This window comes from Bos indicus, chromosome 7 (assembly GCF_029378745.1).
Source record: "Bos indicus isolate NIAB-ARS_2022 breed Sahiwal x Tharparkar chromosome 7, NIAB-ARS_B.indTharparkar_mat_pri_1.0, whole genome shotgun sequence".
In the NCBI taxonomy this organism is placed as follows: domain Eukaryota; kingdom Metazoa; phylum Chordata; class Mammalia; order Artiodactyla; family Bovidae; genus Bos; species Bos indicus.
Window position 1 is genome coordinate 81,736,814 of NC_091766.1, and position 19,915 is coordinate 81,756,728.

At 41.4% G+C, this 19,915-nt stretch overlaps 1 protein-coding gene across 2 annotated transcripts in view; it reads left to right on the top strand.

The window, feature by feature from the left end:
• Window positions 1–6,512: 6,512 nt before the first annotated feature.
• The window catches only part of ATG10 (autophagy related 10), a 259,676-nt gene continuing 246,273 nt past the window's right edge, over window positions 6,513–19,915 (top strand). The window contains exons 1-2 of one of the 2 annotated variants that reach the window (XM_070793999.1): window positions 6,594–6,636; window positions 12,080–12,146. In XM_070793999.1, coding sequence (XP_070650100.1) covers window positions 12,087–12,146 — 60 coding nt within the window. In that variant the 5' untranslated portion in view covers window positions 6,594–6,636; window positions 12,080–12,086. Of the gene's footprint in view, window positions 6,637–12,079; window positions 12,147–19,915 lie in introns of both variants that reach the window. The other variant, XM_019965387.2, reaches the window with a different exon arrangement.

Below are 19,915 nucleotides of genomic sequence, written 5' to 3' on the forward strand. Positions count from 1 at the left end.
TTGAGTGCAGCACTTTCACAGCCTCATCTTTTAGAATTTGAAATAGCTCAGCTGAAATTCCATCACCTCCGCTAGCTTTGTTTATAGTAATGCTTCCTAAGGCTCAGTTGACTTCACACTCTAGGATGTCTGGCTCTAGGTGAGTGATCACACCACTGTGGTTTCCAAGTCATGAAGTACTTTTTTGTACAGTTCTTCTTGTATTCTTGCCACTTGCTTTTAATATCTACTGCTTCTGTTAGGTCCATACAGTTTCTGTTCTTTATCATGCCCATCTTTGCTAGGAGGATTATACCAACTATTTTGAGGAAGGGACAGGTATTTCCAGGAATTGGGCCTTCACCCAGTTTTTGGTCATTGATCGTCAGCCTTGGAAGTGTCATGGCACTTATGGGTGTGTTATTTAGCTTGTTGATGTGTGTGTTTGTGTGCTCAGTCATGTCTGACTCTTTGAGATCCCATGGACTATAGACCACCAGGCTCCTCTGTCCATGGAATTTTCCAGGCAAGAAATATTGAAGTGAGTTGCCATTTCCTTCTTCAGGGGATCTTTCTGACCAGGGATCACACCTGAGTGTCTTGGGCCTCCTGTATTGAGTCCAGGAAGACTCTTTACCACTTAGGAAGTGTTGATGCATTACAGTGAACATATATATATTCAGATGGTTAGATGGCATCACTGACTCAACGGAAATGAATTTGGGCAAACTCCAGGAGATAGTGGAAGACAGAAGAGCCTGGCGTGCTGCAGTCCCTGGGGTCACAAAGAGTTGGACTCAACTTAGTGATTGAAGAACAACAATATACTGAGGCTCAAGGTCTAATGGAAGTTGACTTGTCCACCATCTTGGATCCATTTGATTATATCAGTTTATGTTGTATCCTTGGGCTATGTCATTATTTTAAACTTTGTGCCCTGTCCCCTTCCCTCCTACTTCCGTTTCACTGCCCAGTACTCCACATATTCATCCTGCTCATCTTTGCTTCCTTCCCACAAACTTTGGCAACCACCAATCTTTTTACCTTTCTATAGTTTTGCCAATTATACTTTTTTCCCTTTCACTCTTTTAGGTAATTTCTGTGCACACAGAGCTTCAAGATAAGTTTCTTATCTCTGCCATACAATCAGATTAGCTCCTCTATTTTGTGTAATATATCTTTTCCTAAGGACCTCCTGGAAGGTGGTAGAGGAGATCTGACTCCTACAGGCTGCACCAGAGACAGTTCTACCCCAGTATCCACTTTTCCCTTCTTTCTTTTAGTAAAATCATCTCACATTGTGAAGGTTTTACTGAGCCCTTGGGTACCTAGCTAGAGACTATACTTACTACTTTCCTGGTATCTTAGTGTGGCTCATAGGATATGAACAGAAAGAATATGTACAAAAGAATTCATAGGTTAAAATAAAACAAATTTCATGCAAAGATGAGCTCGATAAAGGACAGAAATGGTATGGACCTAACAGAAGCAGAAGATATTAAGAAGAGATGGCAAGGAAACACAGAAGAACTGTACAAAAAAGATCTTCATGACCCAGATAATCACAATGGTGTGATCACTGACCTAGAGCCAGACATCCTGGAATGTGAAGTCAAGTGGGCCTTAGAAAGCATCACTATGAACAAAGCTAGTGGAGGTGATGGAACTCCAGTTGAGCTATTCCAAATCCTGAAAGATGATGCTGTGAAACTGTTATACTCAATATGCCAGCAAATTGGGAAAACTCAGCAGTGGCCACAGGACTGGAAAAGGTCAGTTTTCATTCCAATCCCAAAGAAAGGCAATGCCAAAGAATGCTCCAACTACCGCACCATTGCACTCATCTCACATGCTAGTAAAGTAATGCTCAAAATTCTCCAAGCCAGGCTTCAGCAATATGTGAACCGTGAACTTCCTGATGTTCAAGCTGGTTTTAGAAAAGGCAGAGGAACCAGAGATCAAATTGCCAACATCCGATGGACCGTAGCAAGAGAGTTCCAGAAAAACATCTATTTCTGCTTTATTGACTATGCCAAAGCCTTTGACTGTGTGGATCACAAGAAGCTGCAGAAAATTCTTCAAGAGATGGGAATACCAGACCACCGGATCTGCCTCTTGAGAAATTTGTATGCAGGTCAGGAAGCAACAGTTAGAACTGGACATGGAACAACAGACTGGTCCCAAATAGGAAAAGGAGTTCGTCAAGGCTGTATATTGTCACCCTGGTTATTTAACTTATATGCAGAGTACATTATGAGAAACGCTGGATTGGAAGAAACACAAACTGGAATCAAGATTGCCGGGAGAAATATCAATAACCTCAGATATACAGATGACACCACCCTTATGGCAGAAAGTGAAGAGGAACTCAAAAGCCTCTTGATGAAAGTGAAAGTGGAGAGTGAAAAAGTTGGCTTAAAGCTCAACATTCAGAAAACGAAGATCATGGCATCCAGTCCCACCACTTCATGGAAAATAGATGGGGAAACAGTGTCAGACTTTATTGTTCTGGGCTCCAAAATCACTCCAGATGGTGACTGCAGCCATGAAATTAAAAGACGCTTACTCCTTGGAAGGAAAGTTATGACCAACCTAGATAGCATATTCAAAAGCAGAGACATTACTTTGCCAACAAAGGTTCGTCTAGTCAAGGCTATGGTTTTTCCTGTGGTCATGTATGGATGTGAGAGTTGGACTGTGAAGAAGGCTGAGCACTGAAGAATTGATGCTTTTGAACTGTGGTGTTGGAGAAGACTCTTGAGAGTCCCTTGGACTGCAAGGAGATCCAATCAGTCCATTCTGAAGGAGATCAGCCTTGGGATTTCTTTGGAAGGAATGATGCTGAAGCTGAAACTCCAGTACTTTGGCCACCTCATGTGAAGAGTTGACTCACTGGAAACGACTCTGATGCTGGGAGGGATTGGGGGCAGGAGGAGAAGGGGACGACAGAGGATGAGATGGCTGGATGGCATCACTGACTCGATGGATGTGAGTCTGAGTGAACTCCGGGAGTTGGTGATGGACAGGGAGGCCTGGCGTGCTGCAATTCATGGGGTCACAAAGAGTGAGACACAACTGAGCGACTGATCTGATCTGATAACCCTATTTTGGATTCTTTTTTTTTTTTTCCATTTTATGTGTCTCAGCAAAACAAATAAACAAAACAGCAGAAGACTCAATTTCTCTGAGGCTCTATGGGGAACATGGACATTTAAAGTGTAATGAACAAACAGAAGCCTGTGAGGATGAAAAAAAGCATGGTCAGGAAGCTAGAAGGAGAATCAGGGGATTGTGGTCTTATGAAACTAAGGGAAGCAAGACTTTTTTTTTTTCCCCCCCAAAGAGGTAACTTTTTAAATTTTTTTTTCACTTTACAATATTGTATTGGTTTTGCCATACATCAACATGCATCTGCCATGGGTATACATGTGTTCCCCATCCTGAAACCCCCTCCCACCTCCCTCCCCATACCATCTCTCTGGGTCATCCCAGTGTGCCAGCCCCAAGCTTCCTGTATCCTGCATCGAACCTGGACTGGAGATTCATTTCTTATATGATATTATACATGTTTTAATGCCAATCTCCCAAATCATCCCCCCCTTCCCTCTCCCACAGAGTCCAAAAGACTATTCTATACATCTGTGTCTCTTTTGCTGTCTCGCACACAGGGTTGTCGTTACCATCAAAACTTTTTAGGAATGATCAACACATCCAAATGAAACAGACAGATCAACATGTCCAAATAAAACAGACAAATCCAATAAAATAAGGGATGAAAATGATCAATGATTCATAGGTCATTACTTTAAGTCTCGAGTTTATATCTATAAAATGGGTACCTCATGTGGTTATTAAGAGATTTAAACTAAACACAAGCTTCTTGGAACTCCCCTGGTGGTCCAGTGGCTAAGACTCTGCTCTAATGCAAGGGGCCTGGGTTTGATCTCTGGTCAGGGAATTAGATCCCATATGACACAAATAGAAGACCCCACACACCACAAGCAAGATCGAAGATATCATGTGCCACAACTAAGACCTGGTGCAGCCAAATAAATAAATAAAATAAATAAAAATAGAATATTAAAAAAAAGCTACTGGTTTGTGGTAGGTGTCAATAAATTTTATGCTTTCCTTTTGCTCCTTTTGTGATTAATTCATAGTTTTATTCAAATACTAATTACTTGTAAGGAGCCCTGCTGGAGGCTGAGGATGCAGTAATGACAGACTCTGCCCTAAAGTACTCTACAGAGTACAGACTGCCAGTACCATCCTTCGCCATGAGTGATATGAGAGGAAGTACATGGAAGTTACCTGATTTACTTTAGTTTGTTGCTTTTGGTAGGCCAACTATGCATTTTATAGCATCACTTACTCAATGGACATGAGTTTGAGCAAACTCCAAGAGACAGTGAAGGATAGGGAAGCTTGGTGTGTACTACCATTCTTGGGGTCAACAAAGAGTCAGACACCACTTAGCGACTGAACAACAACAAGGTTAATTATTAAACTTAAAACCATCTCAAATTTAAAAAAAATTGTTAATATGACGTGGTGGTGTTGATGCATGGAAAGTGTTTCTAATTAGTGAATACAATGTAAAGGAATGCATTCTCATCTTTGTATTACAGATTTATGTTTTTAAGGTTGCTCTTGACTTTTGAAATGGCACACTCTGTGGAGTATGTCTCTTTCTAAATACATCCACTTCTTCTCTATCACTATGTTTCTCACTGATTCTTTGTGATGAGACATCAAGAACCTGAGCTTCATTAATTCCCAAAACCAGTAACTGCTTGGATCTGTTCTTTGGGACTCACGGAAGGTCTAGGAGACAAAAGCCTTTTTCTACAAACAATAACTGGGGGAAACGCTTCCTCCCGAAACTCAGGAGCAACTGATTTCCAACAGAGGGAAGGGCAGGGATATGATTCTGGGTCACCAGCCTTATCCCAATGTTACAGTAAAAGTATTCGTCTGGCAAAAAAAAAAAAAAAAGATTTATGTTTTTAAAATCACTGGGTAAAGTTGGAGACACCCACCAGCTGAAATTCTCTCACTACCCCATCCTTTTCAAAAAAGCAAATGAATAATTTTAATTGGCAGTTATCCAATTAATTTATATCTACAGTTGCTCAAACATGTTAGGACACTCATTTTTACTACTGGTATCTTCTTTAAAATTGAGTTTTAACCTATTTTACACGCAGTTTTTAAGAGTTTTGTCAAACGAAGGTAAAGTTCTATTACCCCTCAAAATTTCCTCAAGCCCCTTTTTAGTCATTCCCTTCCTCTGATTACCACTGATCAGGGTTGTCCCTTTTTGGCTCAGATGATAAAGAAGCTGCCTGCAATGTGAGAGACCTGGCTTAGTCCCTGGGTCATGAAGATCTCCTGGAGAAGGGACCGGCTACCCATGCCAGTATTCTTGCCTGGAGAATTCCATGGACAGAGGGGCCTGACGGGCTATAGTCCACGGCACGCAAAGAGTCGACGCGACTGAGCGATACATACACACACACACACACACACACACAGAGTACTTTGAAATAATTGTAAACTCACAGGAAATTGTAAAAATCGTACATAGAGTTCTGAGCATCCAACACCTAACTTTCTCCAGTGGTGACATCTTACATAACTGTGGTACAAGATCAATACCATGTTCTGTCTGTTTGCAGGCAGGTTTTCCTTTCACTTCTTTGCCTGTGTTTACTCATTTCTTTTGACACAAATTTAATTCTGTCGTGTTAAAAGGAGCAGATGCTAGTTTTCCCTCAGATGTCTGCCGTTGCATTTTCAGTATTTCAGTTGGATCACCCCTGTTACTCCCTGCATTTTCTCTAGTCTTTTTTTTATTCCACCACCCCGCGCCCCAATTTAATCCTGCAGCTAGTTTTTTTTCCCCTTGAGCTTTGTGCCAGACGGTACTATGGTCAGTTCTCCAGTCCCTAACTTCTATATCGGTCCGTAAGTTTTAAAGGCGGTCGTGCTAGTGCTTAATTGTGTTCACAGTAGTTTGGCAGTGTGTGTTTTGAGAGCCGACACGGTTCTCCAACCTCTGAGAACACTCTAGGCGCACTGAATGGTTCAGCTCCGTTCTTGCCCTACCTTTCTCCATTGGGCATCCTTTTATTTTCTAGATATTTGGTTGTTTGTAGGAGGAGAGTATGCAGAGATTCTCGAAGTCGCTGACAACCCCTCCCCTTTCTCAATGCGCCTCCTTTGTGCCGCGCTGAGATAACCCACCTCCTTGGGGTTCTCGAGGCCAGAGAGGTGCGGGGCGGAGCCTCGGCAGCGGCCTTTAGAAACCCCAGGGAGGTCACGCCCCGCGGCCCGGTCCAGACGCACGCGGCCCACTACGTCAACCGCCGGCGCGAGCCCGTCCCGGGGAGTGCGGGAGATGCAGTGCGCATGCTCCCTCTGAGTCGCCTCAGGCGACGGCAGCTGAGGGCGGGCTAGGGCTCTTTCAGTTGTGGGCGTCCCTGCTGGTTGGTTCTGCTCCTCTGCCGCAGCCCCTTTTGCCCCCGGGGGCCCAATTCTCTGGTCCTCGCGATCGCTGGCTGGGCGGTGGGGCCCTCACCCCAGCTCCCCTCCCCCAACTCCGTCGCCCCGCCCCCTCTGGGCTGGGCGGCCGGGTCTGGGGCCGAGCGGAGCGGGGTGAGTATTCCCACAGCTTTTGCCGGCAGAGTCTCTACACCGCTCTCTTGCTCGCCCGGGCGTCACACAACTCCTGAGATAGGGGGGAAGGGAGGGCGAACGTGGGCGGGAAGCTGCTCAGCCCTGAACAAAAGGGCGGGGACGCGGGGCTCCAGCCAGTGAAATGTAGGCCGGGTCGCGGCGTGGGGACGAGCTGCCCCCGGGTCTGGACCCCGCTCCTGGGCCGCTATCGTGACCTTACCCTCTACTTATGTAGTTCCTACCCCGGTTTAAAGCCAGTCCCCATTTAGAATGTCTTTGCCTCCTAATCTTGAAACAAAGGATATTAATGTACTGGGATTCCATTAGTCAAGTATTATTTAACCTGAAGGAATTATTATTCTTTAAGTAATAGGAATTTTTCTTCCAAGTAACCTGTCTACTCTAAAATGATGACTGGGGGATGGGCGGGATAAAGGAATGTTAGTTACCGGATTTATAGAGCCAAACTTTTATGATAAACATCCTCCAAAAGGCAAAAGGATTGCTACACTGTCTTTTCAAAGTAGAGCCTTGTCTAATAGGCCCACCTGTTAGAGACTCAGTTATCTAGGGAACTATACTTTTGGTTGACATAGTATTGTTTAGGGCCCAGGCTTTGCAGTTACTTTTTTTTTTTGTCTAATGGAGATGCAAATTACTTCTGACTGGGAGAAAAAAAATTACGCTGAAGGTTATAGTTTTATTGCCCTATTTCCAAGATTTGTAAAAATAATTTTTACCATTCAGCTTGTTACTTCATTATGAATTCAGTAAATCTTTGCCACAGGCTCACTTTGTATGAATCGTGTTTATAACGTTGCAAAAATTATACTTTGACAATGGCCTCACTCTTTAGTAGTAAAAACATACTTTATACTTTAAAGAATTGGAAAGCATAGGCCCTGAATAGTACTCCACCTATCCTCACTTCTGAAGGGTCAAATATGGACAAGAGAGGATCTTTACAAAATGAGCTTTTAAGTTTCTGAGAATGATAAGCAACCCCTTATGAAAAACAAGTAGGTTAAAGTTTATATAAGAAATTTCTTTAAGACTGGGCTTGATTTAATTATTGACATCTTTGAAGCCTAGAGATGTGTTCAGTTCAGTTGCTCAGTCGTGCCCAACTCTGCGACCCCATGAACCTCAGCAGCCAGGCCTCCCTGTCCATCACCAACTCCCAGAGTCCATACAAACCCACCTCCATTGAGTCGGTGAGGCCATCCAACCGTCTCATCTTCCGTCGTCCCCTTCTCCTCCTGCCCTCAATCTTTCCCAGCATCCGGGTCTTTTCAAACGAGTCAGCTTTAGAGATGTTTTTAGGGACCCTAGAGGGAGTGTTTGAGACATAAACATTATCTGTGGCTGCTGCTTATGCTAAGTCACTTAAGTCGTGTCCGACTCTTTGCGACCCCATAGATGGCAGCCCACCAGGCTCCCCTGTCCCTGGCATTCTCCAGGCAAGAACACTCAGGGAACCGTAATAAGAACAAAATGCCCTAGAGATTGTTTGGTGATTAACAAGTGTCTTCAGGGGTCATATTTCTGGGTATAAAACAATTGGAAAGTAGGGGATGGAGAATAAATCCTACCTAAAAACATCCAAATTAGGGAGAGGCTGCTGAAATTTATGCGGAACCCGAGGGTCCTCTAATGTAACTGGCACCCTAGGCCTTAAAGTGCTTGATTGTGTAGGTTTACAGGACCCAGAAAGAATAGTTACTAATATGAATTCAGCTTCAAAGTTAGGGTTAGTTCATATCACTGTTGTATAATAGCTTTTGGAAAAAAACTGTAATCATCTCTTTTGAGTTCAAGAATTTATAGTTTCCTTTTGTTTACTGTTTCAAATAGAATCTCTCTATAGAGTTTTAAGTAGATTTAGAAACTGTACCACCCGCCTTCCACATACACATACAAACACCCCAGTATTCCTTAATCTACATTCTCTATTTAGGCTATTTACCTGTCTACTCTGCCTCATTTCAGCCTGTTCCTAGATTCACTGCCTGCCCCCCAACCCCTCATCATCTTCATTTTTTGTAATAGCTCTGCCTTTCAGTATCCTTTTGTAATTCAAGGATTACCTGAAATGTAATTACTCTAGAGCAGAAGCTCTGATTCCACACTGACTGCCTTAGGTCAAATTGCCACATTTAACAACTGGTACCTTGGACAAATTACTTAACCTCTCTATCCCAATTTTTTCATCTATAAAATGGAGAAAATCATAGTAACTACCTCATAGGGTTGCTATGAGGATGTAACAAGCTAATATGGTTTTTAATTCATAGGGTGGCTCAATGGTAAAGAATCCGCCTACAGTGGAGGAGACTTGAATGTGATCCTTGGGTCAGGAAGATCCCCTGAAGGAAATGGCAGCCCACTCCAGTATGCTTGCTTGGGAAATTCCATGGACAGAGGAGCCTGGTGGGCTATAGTCCGTGAGATTGCAAAGAGTTAGACACAACTGAGTGACTAAATAACAACAACAAATTGTACATAATAAGAACATACAAAACAAATAGAAATGAGAGTTGTAAAAAAATGACACGTGAATAGAAAGATGAGGTTGGGGTATATTGGGTATGTGCGTGCTCAGTTGTATCTGAATTTTTGTGTCCATGGACTGTACCACTCTAGGCTCCTCTGTCCATAGAATTCTCCCCGCAAGAATACCAGCAGGGGTTGCTATTCTTCCTCCAGATGGAGTGTATTATACTCAAATATATAGTGGTGGGATATAGACTAAGTTCTGAGCTTCATGATGGTCATTGAAAAGAAAGAAATGTATCACTTGCTGAGGAAAAACACAGCTTCCTTGGATGTATTTAGTGAATGAAATGTATATTGTGATAATAGATACGCATTCAAAAACATACAAAGAAGCCCTAGGGTTAAGTTCATCAGACTTTGTTAAGCCTAACCTGCTTCTCATTTTTTCTCAAAGAGCGCTCAGTTCAGTTCAGTCACTCAGTCATGTCTGATTCTTTGTGACTCCATGAACTGCAGCACGCCATGCTCCTCTGTCCATCACCAACTCCCGGAGCTTACTCAAACTCATGTCCATTGAGTCAGTGATGCCATCCAACCATCTCATCCTCTGTCATCCCCTTCTCCTGTCTTCGGTCTTTCCCAGCATCAGGGTCTCTTCCAATGAGTCTGTTTTTCACATCAGGTGGCCAAAGTATTGGAGTTTCAGCTTCAGCTTCAGTTCTTCCAATGAATATTCAGGACTGATTTCCTTTAGGATGGACTGGTTTGATCTCCTTTGCAGTCCAAGGGACTCTCAAGAGTCTTCTCCAACACCACAGTTCAAAAGCATCAATTCTTCGGTGCTCAGCTTTATGGTCCAACTCACATCCATAACATGACTACTGAAAAAACCATAGCTTTGACTAGATGGACCTTTGTTGGCTCAACCACCATTTTTATGGAACTGTTCTGTACATTGCAGAATGCTTATTATACTTGGTCTTTGAGCACTAAATGGCAATAGCAGACTGCATCTCTGCATGCCCCACCCCACCTCTTTGTTTACAATCCAGTATGATCCTACTCATTTCCAAACAACCCCTTCAAGAGTGGTTCTTCCTGATGTAGGGGCCATTGGACCTTATTTTCTTACTTTACGCAACCTATGCTTCATCTACTGCCATTTTTTTTTTTTTTTAAACTTAGCTCATTCTTTTCAGGTCCTGTCTTGCTGGAGCTATTCCATCTTTTGACATACTTTTGTTTCCACCTGGTAGGCTCTTATTCAGGTTTCAAAATTCAGTTCCAAGTTTTCCAGATTCCCTTTTTCTGGAGTCTTCTCTGATTTTCCCCCCAAAATTCTGATACTTCTTCCTCTGAGGACCTACACACATAAAATCTTGTAGAAATAAGAAGGCATGTTAATCTAGTCTTTAATTAAGACTTTGTAAGAAGAAAATGTCCAACTGCTTTTTATTTTTTTTTGAAAAAGTAATGACACTTGGTAATATATTTTAAAAACACATTGCTGTGTTGTGAATTCAGACTCTAGACCAGTGCTGAGTCTGGAACCTCTGAAACAGTGTTGATCTTTTTGTACCATCTTATTTCTTGAATATCTTTGGCCACGGTCATAAGCTTTTAGTTCCTGGTTCAGGTCTAATTAGCATATGTGCTGACGAGTTAGTGCTCCAAGTCCCACTATTCAAAGGCAGCAAAAGAATTTGAGCTGGTGGATCAGTTCAAATCATCATTGGAGGAATAATTTCTCTCAGATGTATGCAGAGAAGTCTTGTTTTATGTAAAAACATGATAATCTTATAAAAGTAATGACACCAGTATCAGAAAGGTTAGATGTCATCAAATGTTTGAATGGGAAAAGATCCAATTTATGAATAGGCTTGAGAGTTTAGTTGAAGAAAGGTGCTATTAAGAGGTAGATATGTGAAATAAATTCATTTCAAAGTTTGAATTTTTTTAGTATTTTCACTTAGAATATACAGCATGCTTAACTCTGTTATAAGGTTATGTGTGTGTGTGTGTGTGTGTTAGTTGCTTAGTTGTGTCTAACTCTTTGCAACCCCATAGACTGTAGCCCTACTAGGCTCCTCTGTCAATGGGATTCTCCAGGCAAGAACACTGGAGTGGGTTGCCATTTCCTTCTCTAAAAAGAACTATAGAAAGAAAGTGAAGTCAGTCGTGTCCAACTCTTTGTGACCCCATGGACTGCAGCCTACCAAGCTCCCCCATCCATGGAATTTTCCAGGCAAGAGTACTGGAGTGGATTGCCATTTCCTTCTCCTATAAGATATGAAATTATAAGTCACAAGTCCTCAGCTGTTTAAACATTGCTCTGTCATCTCTGGTGGAAGAAATGGCTGTCGCTGCACTGATTTTTGTTCCTTTGGAGGCAAACTGTTTTTTTTTTTTTCTGTCTGCATTTTTGTTTTCCTTTTTGTTCTTTAAATAAATTCCATAGACTACCTCTAGGCATAGGCTTCTTTCTAGCATTTTTCTCAAACATAGTGAATCCACTCAATTTATGGGAGTAAATCTTTTTAATCTTTCTTTTACTCAGCTCAGGGAAAAATTTTCAGTTGTATGTTTGCTTATGATTTCAGTTCAGAAATGCCAGTTATTTGTAGGTTGGATCTGTGTTCTTTGTCCTTCCTAGCAATCAATGTGCATTGTTTTCTTCTTGGTCCTTTTTTTTCTGTGTTTAGAGATCATCTCATGTGTATATGTTAAAATGTTAATAAGATTTTTTTTCCCCCCAGCTTCTGTACTTCTTTTTTTGGTCTTTTGTATAGAACTTGTCTCCTATTATATGTTTGAATTCCCTTCCAGTTTTTTCTTCTTCAGTTTCCTTTTTAATCTTAGCTGTTGTTTTCCTTCTCATTTCTTACTTTTCAAAGACTTTTTTTTATTTGCCCTTTTCCTTTTTCAGTTGGAGAATGAACTGGCAACCCAGTCTGGTACTCTTGCCTGGAGAAGCTCATGGATGGAGAAGCCTGGTAGGCTATATTCCATGGGTCGCAGTGTCAGACGCGACTGAGTGATTTCACTCACTCAGTCACTCACTTTTTCAGTTGGGAAAGTAAAGGGATAATTTCTGAGTTTTCCCTTGTTTCCTAATGTAAGCCCATGATAGGAACAAGCTTTCTTCTGTATGGCGGTGCTCCTTTTTCTTATGGTGCGCAAGCTTCAGCTTGGCCCTGTGCTGTTAGTAAGGTTTTTGGTTTTCTTAGTTTTTACAAAAGAGGGACTTCTGTAGGGATGGTGTTGCTCATTCTTGTCAGACTGAGTAAGCTTCTTGCATCCCCTTCACTACAGTTAGATGCTGGAGGACTCTTCTCAGTATTAGGTTGGAAAGCACGTTGATAGATACAACCCAATTTATGAAGGATCGATCTTTCTGTACTTAGGAGAGGCCTTTCCTATTATTTAATCTTTCAGGCCTGTGTCTCTAATGAGGGGAATATTTTGGTGTAATTTGAAATGATGTATCGTTTTTGAATGTTTGGGAGGGGAAAGAGTAAGTGGTGTGATACTGTTTTTCTGAGAATTTGTTCTGTTCCCATAACCACCTGTTGCTGACTTTACATAACTGTATGCAGTTCTCTACAGGCTTCACCTTCCATTTCTGGCCATGAACATTGTATCATTGAGAGATAATGATCTTGAAAGAGAATTACCAATTGGTATTGGAAGCCAGTAGTGGCATTTGTCAGTTTCTGTGGTGTAAATATTCCTGTTGTGGTTAATTTCAAGTTGTCAACTTGATATCAACTAGCTCCCTGAACTCCTGAAAACTTAACAGCTGATTCTCTGATACAATCCAGCTCCCTCATACCACTGCATAAAATTTCTCTGAAGAAAATGCTCCCTAGGTGCTTGGAATATGAGGGAGATTTGAGGAAAGAAAGCAGTCACATGAATTCTGTCCTCAGCTCCACACTGTGGGGGCACTGCAGGCTCTTTTTTTTCTGAAAGAAATATAGAAGATATTGAGGAGAGAAATATTGAGGAGAGCTAGATGCCTTCTTGAGGTCTTCCCTGTAGCTCAAATGGTAAAGAGTCTGCCTGCAATGCAGGAGACCAGGGTTTGATCCATAGGTTGGGAAGATCCTCTGGAGAAGGGAATGGCAATCCACTCCAGTATTCTTGCCTGGAGAATCCCCTGGACAGAGGAGACTGGTGGGCTACAGTCCGTGGGGTCGCAAAGAGTCGGACACGACTGAGCAACTAACACTAGATGGCTTCTTACCCTCTTCCTAATTGGACCTCTTGATGCAGAGGCCATAGCAAGCATCAGCTACCAATAAAGCTATCCCAAGTCCCTCAATTCCAGTTTAGGTACAGTGCGTTATCCCATTTAAACTTTGATTTGGGATGTGTGTTTCAGTGGGAAGGAGAAGAGGGAGTGCTGAGTTTGCTGGTCAACTGCTGTCAAGCCTGAACTAACTTCTCTTTTTCTGCTTCCTGTGCTTTTTATTGGGCCTCCCTGGTGGCTCAGATGGTAAAGAATCCACCTGTAGTGCAGGAGACCTGGGTTCAATCCCTGGATTAAGAAGATCCCCTGGAGGAGGGCATGGCAACCCATTCCAGTATGCTTGCCTGGAGAATCCCCATAGACAGAGGAGCCTGGCAGGCTGCAGTCCATGGGGTCACAAAGAGTCGGACACAACTGAGCGACTAAGCGTACAACACAGTGCTATTTATTGGATTACTGGGATCATGCCTGCTGTGCCTCGCCCAGGTTGCCACATGCCTTGAAATCCAGGGCCATTAATATCCCTGTTAAAACAATCTGGTGTTCTAGCATGAACCCTCAAAAGTATCCCTAGTGCTAATTACAAATGCTTGTTTTGGGGCCTTCAGAATTAGGTGATGTTTTTTGTCTGGGCCTAGGATTCTACTTCTAAATTTATACCCTGGTGCTTCTTTACTCTCAAAAATTAGAGGGCTACTACCCAAGGACCCTGCTAGGTAAATGATTAACTAATTTAAATTAATTCCAGCCAAATTCATATAAAGATAATAGGTTGAGTTCACTTCCCTAATTGAATTCATTTTTAAGGAAAGAGCCTAAATCTCCAGTTAAAATGTAGAATTGCTGCAGGGAGGGACAAGGACAGAGGAAGTTGCCTACTTTTATTAGTTACAAATGATCTTTAATGTTTCAAAGTATGCATAGTATGTTCTGTGATAATCACATTTTTGTAAATGATCTGAAGTTCTGGGGAAATTTATATTTCTTAAAATGTTTTAGTCTTCTTATGACTCTGATATACACTGATTTATAGATTCATTAAAAGAAATACCTCTGACTCAAAAAACAAAACCAAAAATCCCTAAAACAGAGAATCAGTTACCCACACATTAGATTAAAAAATCTCATTAAAATATGTGGAGAGCCCCATGTGGAGAGAATTGAAAAGAATTGTTTTTAAAATTAAAAAGAGTTATTTGAACAATGATTATATACACAGTGTTAGAATTCATTGGGGTTACTTTTCTGAAAAGATAATATTTAATATCAGCTCTTTGGATGACTCATCGGAAAAGACCCTGATGCTGGGAAAGATTGAAGGCAGGAGGAGAAGGGGCCGACAGAGGATGAGATAGTTGGATGGCATCACCGACTCGATGGACATGAGTTTGAGTAAGCTCTGGGGGTTGGTGATGGACAGGGAGGCCTGGTGTGCTGCAGTCCATGGGGATGGAAAGAGTTGGACACAACTGAGCGACTGAACTGAACTGAACTAAATAGCAGCAGAATAAGCTTCTTCACACTGTCTAGTTTAGGGCTAACACATAGTTTAGAAAGACTGCTTTCACTTGGTGAGGAAAAAAAAATATTCTACCTTTCCAAACTTTAGCCTCTATTTGAACACTTAAAATAAGGTTTTGATTGTTTGAGTTCAAAACAAACAGCTGTTCAGCAAGAGTGAAACTCAAGCAAAATAGATGTACTAACAACTTACACTTTGACACAGAAGAGTTTTGACTTATTTCTAACTTTTCTTTGTAGTAAGAGATGAGAGTTTCATTATTTAGGATAGATGAGAATTGGAATTTGTCTTTTACTGATAGTTCATCTGTATTCTGTTTTTACCTCTGGTCTGAAGATAGCTTAAGTCTGGAAACATAGGCAATTCACATGTCTCGGGTTTTCCATGTGCAAAATAAGGATAATTCTTGCCATTATTGCTTAATAAGTTGCAGTTGTGGTTATTTCTATTTTTGACCATAATTCCTACCTTCTTATAGTTCTATGATTCTAATTTTTGTCCCTACTAGACTGTGAACCTAGTAAAGGACCAGTGTGTTGCAATTTGAAAAGTACATATAAAAATGTTGATTGTATTTTATTTGCGTTTTTAATGAGTTGAAATATTCTTACTTGAGCAAAGAGGTAATAATTACTCAGTGATATTTCATTATACCATATTATGATGATTTGAATTGAGATGGATATCATTTTAATATAATATAGTTCCTAATTTTATAATCAAGCCATAAGTGTTTTTTTTTATTATATGTAACATCCTTGAGCAAAGCCTAGTCCTTAGATAATTTTTAAAAGTATTCAACCAAAAATTAATTAGTGCTTTGATGTTCAGTCATCTTGCTAGTGGCACAGTGCTGTTAATTAGATAAACTATGGCTATTGAGTGAAATTTTATGTTTTGACTCACATTTTGAATAGTTTAGTAAACCTCAAGTAACTGGAGGGCTTAGGGAATGGAGTGTTTTTACTTGGTTCAATTTTGTTATTAAGTAAGGGTTTGTTTAGAATTTATAAAATGTTCCAAAATGTTTTAGTATTCTTTATGAATTAAGTTCAATTTTTCTTTGATTTAATATCTCTTAGGAGAAGGCAATGGCACCCCACTCCAGTACTCTTGCCTGGAAAATCCCATGGACGGAGGAGCCTGGTAGGCTGCAGTCCCTGGGGTCTTTAAGAGTCGGACACGACTGAGTGACTTCACTTTCACTTTTCACTTTCATGCATTGGAAAGGGAAATGGCAACCCACTCCAGTATTCTTGCCTGGAGAATCCCGGGGACGGGGGAGCCTGGTGGGCTGCCGTCTATGGGGTCGCACAGAGTCAGACACCACTGAAGCGACTTAGCAGCAGCAACAGCAGTATATGTCAAGGTCATCATACAGTTGGAAAAATTATTTCTGTAACTGCTTTGTTTTAGTCTTCCTATTCTCATTCTGTATCCTCTCCCTAAGTGATCAGATGTGTTCTGTTATCTATGAAATGTTGATTGAGAATTAATATTCCTAGCTCAGATTTCTCTTTCCTCCTGAGTTCCAGACTCAAAATGCCTGCTCTTTTTTGTTTGGTACTGCACAGACATTTCAAAATCAACTCAAGGGTGCTACCGTCTCACTTCTCAAACCTGCTTTTCCTCCAGGGATCTGTTTCAGCCCATCAGGTATGTGTGTGCACAGTTGCTCAGTTATGTCTGACTCTGTGCAACTCCACAGACTGTAGCCCACCAGGCTTCTCTGTCCATGGAGTTTTTCAGGCAAGAATACTGGAGTGGGTTGCTATTTCATCCTCCAGGGGATCTTCCTGACCCAGGAATTGAACCTGTGTCTCCTGCATTTGCAGGCAGATTCTTTACCACTGTGCTACCTAGGCAGAGACTACCATTTAAGGCAAAGAGCTAAGACTGTTTCTTGAACCTTTTCTCCCACCAATTGCTTACATACCAAGACCAGCCAAATGTTGTAATGAGTATATTACACTATCAAAATGTCTTTTGAATCTGTCCCTCTTCCACCCTACTGCCAGTCTTTGTTTAATACTATTGTGTCTCTCCTGAATCATTTTGAAAGTGAAAGTGAAGTCCCTTAGTCCTTTCCAACTCTTTGTGACCCCATGGACTATAGCCTACCAGGCTCCTTGGTCCATGGGATTTTCCAGGCAAGAATACTGGAGTCGGTTGCTATTTCCTTCTCCAGGGGATCTTTCTGACCCAGGGATTGAACCCTGGTCTCTTGCATTGTAGGCAGACGCTTTACCATCTGAGCCACCAGGGAAGTCTTGAATCATTTTAAGAACTTTTTAACTGATCTCTGTCCAGTCAGATTAGATCTGTATTCTCCTTTGGAAGCCAAAATGCTTACCTGATCAGTTTACTCCCACTTTCAAAACCTTTTGAGCCCTCAGGCTACAAGGCCCTCTTCATCAGCTGTAGTTTTCTCAGTTCCCTTCCTCTACCTCTAATTCAGTTACACAAGAGTTTTTCAATTACCAGAACTTCTTGGGTTTTTGCACATTCTGTTTCCTTTACCTCCTCCTTTTGCTAAGTTAGCTTCTGTTCTTCCTTTTACAGATTTCTTAGATGTCACTTTCTCAATTTGTATGTGCACTGAAACAGATTGTTAACCAGAATTTTGCATGTAAACTGGAGATCTCACTTATATCCTTGAAACATTTGACTGCCTTCATTGAAGCCCCTGCAGCTTATTGACTCTACTGTACTTTATTCCTGTACTCGGTGCTTTCTCTTCCCAAACCTGTTCTCCCACTGTTCCCCTGTTCCTCTCAGATTTTCCATTGTGACCTCAGGAGCACACATCCACAGTTAAAAAACAAACCAACCAAGAATCAAAAAACCTAAACCCTTCATCCATTATTTCCTTTATTACATTCCTTGGAGTAAGGTGTTAAAAAATGTTACCAAGAAAAGGAATTTTGTGGTCAAAAGAGTTGGGAAACCCTGAGTTATTAGTTTCCTCACACAGTGTGCCTTAATCTCCAGGGTGGGAGTGGCACGCGGATATAGTGTTTCTACACGTATCTTATGTGATGTTAACATCTGCGCAGGTTAGTGTTTCCACCAAATCGTTCTCAAGGAAACTTGATTTATAAACAACAACAAAAAAACTGAAAACCCTCTTTGAATAGAGGCTGTTTTTTCTTCCACCCTGCAGGGCTCAGGATATTGAGATTGCTGGTAACCCCCACTTCTGCAGAGCCAATTTTAGGTTACTTCTTCAGCATCATGGAAATAGTCCTGCTACTTTGAGGCTCATGAAATCCAGCTCTACCAGATACGACAGGGTAGTCTTTTTTTCTCACATGCTGTCTGTAATCCCTGGTAGTGGGTGCCTTGAGCGCCGTCTTGAGAAGGAATCCAAGGCTGTGTTCTTGCTATCGTAAAAAAGGTAGTGGTTTATCAGTGATTATTCTTGATGGTCTTGGCATTGTATTCCATACTTACCACCTCTGTGCTCTACTGTCTTCTACCATTTGCCTGTTGTCATTTCTAATCTCCTAGTTGAACTTCTATATTTTTAAAAGAGCTCTCTGTTCCTGATAGCTCTCATAATAATCCTAAGTAACTTAAGTGTCTGTGTGGAAGACAGCAAACATTATGTCTTATAGTTTTTTAAACTTCCTGAGCTTCAGTGACCTTCATTTCCAAGCTACTTTGTATATTTAACTTCCATGGCCGCAGCCGAGACCTTCTCAAGTCCTAAGTCTCATAGCCTTCCCATTCTTTCATTTCCCTCCTTTCACTGCAGTTGTTCTTCACCATCTTTCATATGTAATAATTCTTGGTACTGCCATATTCTCCCAGCCCCTTCTCCGCATCTTTTCTTCTTTTACATAATCTGGACCTTGGAGCTGTTGTTCTCAGTAGCATCTTCTGTTCCTTCTTCTACCCTTATCCTTTCACTGACTCAGCCAGCAAAACTCAGCTTTATGTGTAACTGCTGGTTCTGACAAGGGGAACTGAGCTGAGCACTGCTGAAGGCAACCACAATACCTCATAGAATGCTGTACTACAAATTCAGGCTCCCAGCCTGTGCTGGGCCTTCCCTTGTGTCTGCTCGTCTTTAAATGCTGTCCTCTCGTCTTCTTCACTAGCAATTCCTAATCTATACTTGCTTCCTCAAACACCTCACTGTCCTCTGCCCCTGTATCTGAAAATCTTGTGATCATCAGACTTTGTCTTCCCTAATATTCATCCTCAAATGCCTTTCCTCCAGTTGCAAGGAGTGTCGTGTTACTCATATCCATCCTCTGGTACTGATGACTATATCTCCTCCCAGCCCCTTTAGGATATTGTTTCATGACTCGCTTTCTCTATTTGGTATTTTCAACTTTTCCCTCTCTCCAACACCCTTTGTTCAGCTTAAACATATATTTTTATCTCCTTTCTTAGGAAAAACAATATCCTCCCTTAAGCCTATGTACTGCTTTGGTTACCATTTGTATCTACTTTCCAATCAAATTTTTTGAAAAGTAGTCTACAAATTTTGTGCTTATTTCTGCACGTGTAGTTTTCTCCTCAGCCCATCACAGCCTGCTTTCTCTACCATTGCTGAAACTGCTCACTAAGGCATCAATGACTGCTTCATTTTCAAGCTCCATACATGTTTTCAGGCCTTTTCTTAATGGTCTCTCTTTTCTTTTGACAGTGTTGGTTCTTTGTTAGTTATTGTCTACTCCCTTGAAACCTTTATTCCCTGGCTCTGTGGCATTGCTCTTCCTGGGATCTCCTAATGCCTCCTTCCTTATTCTCTAGCTCTTGTGTTTATTCTTCTGCCTCTATAGGTCCCTTAAGTGCTGCTGCTGTAAAGGTTTCTTTCTCAACCCACTGCTCTTTTCACTATGCACAGAGGTTCTTAACTTTTTGGTTAAGACTCCTCAAGCAATCTGTTGAAAATTTTAGAATCTTTCCTTTTCAAAATATAGGTAGGAGTATACATACAAAATTTAGTGTAAAATTTCATGATCCACCAGAAGCCA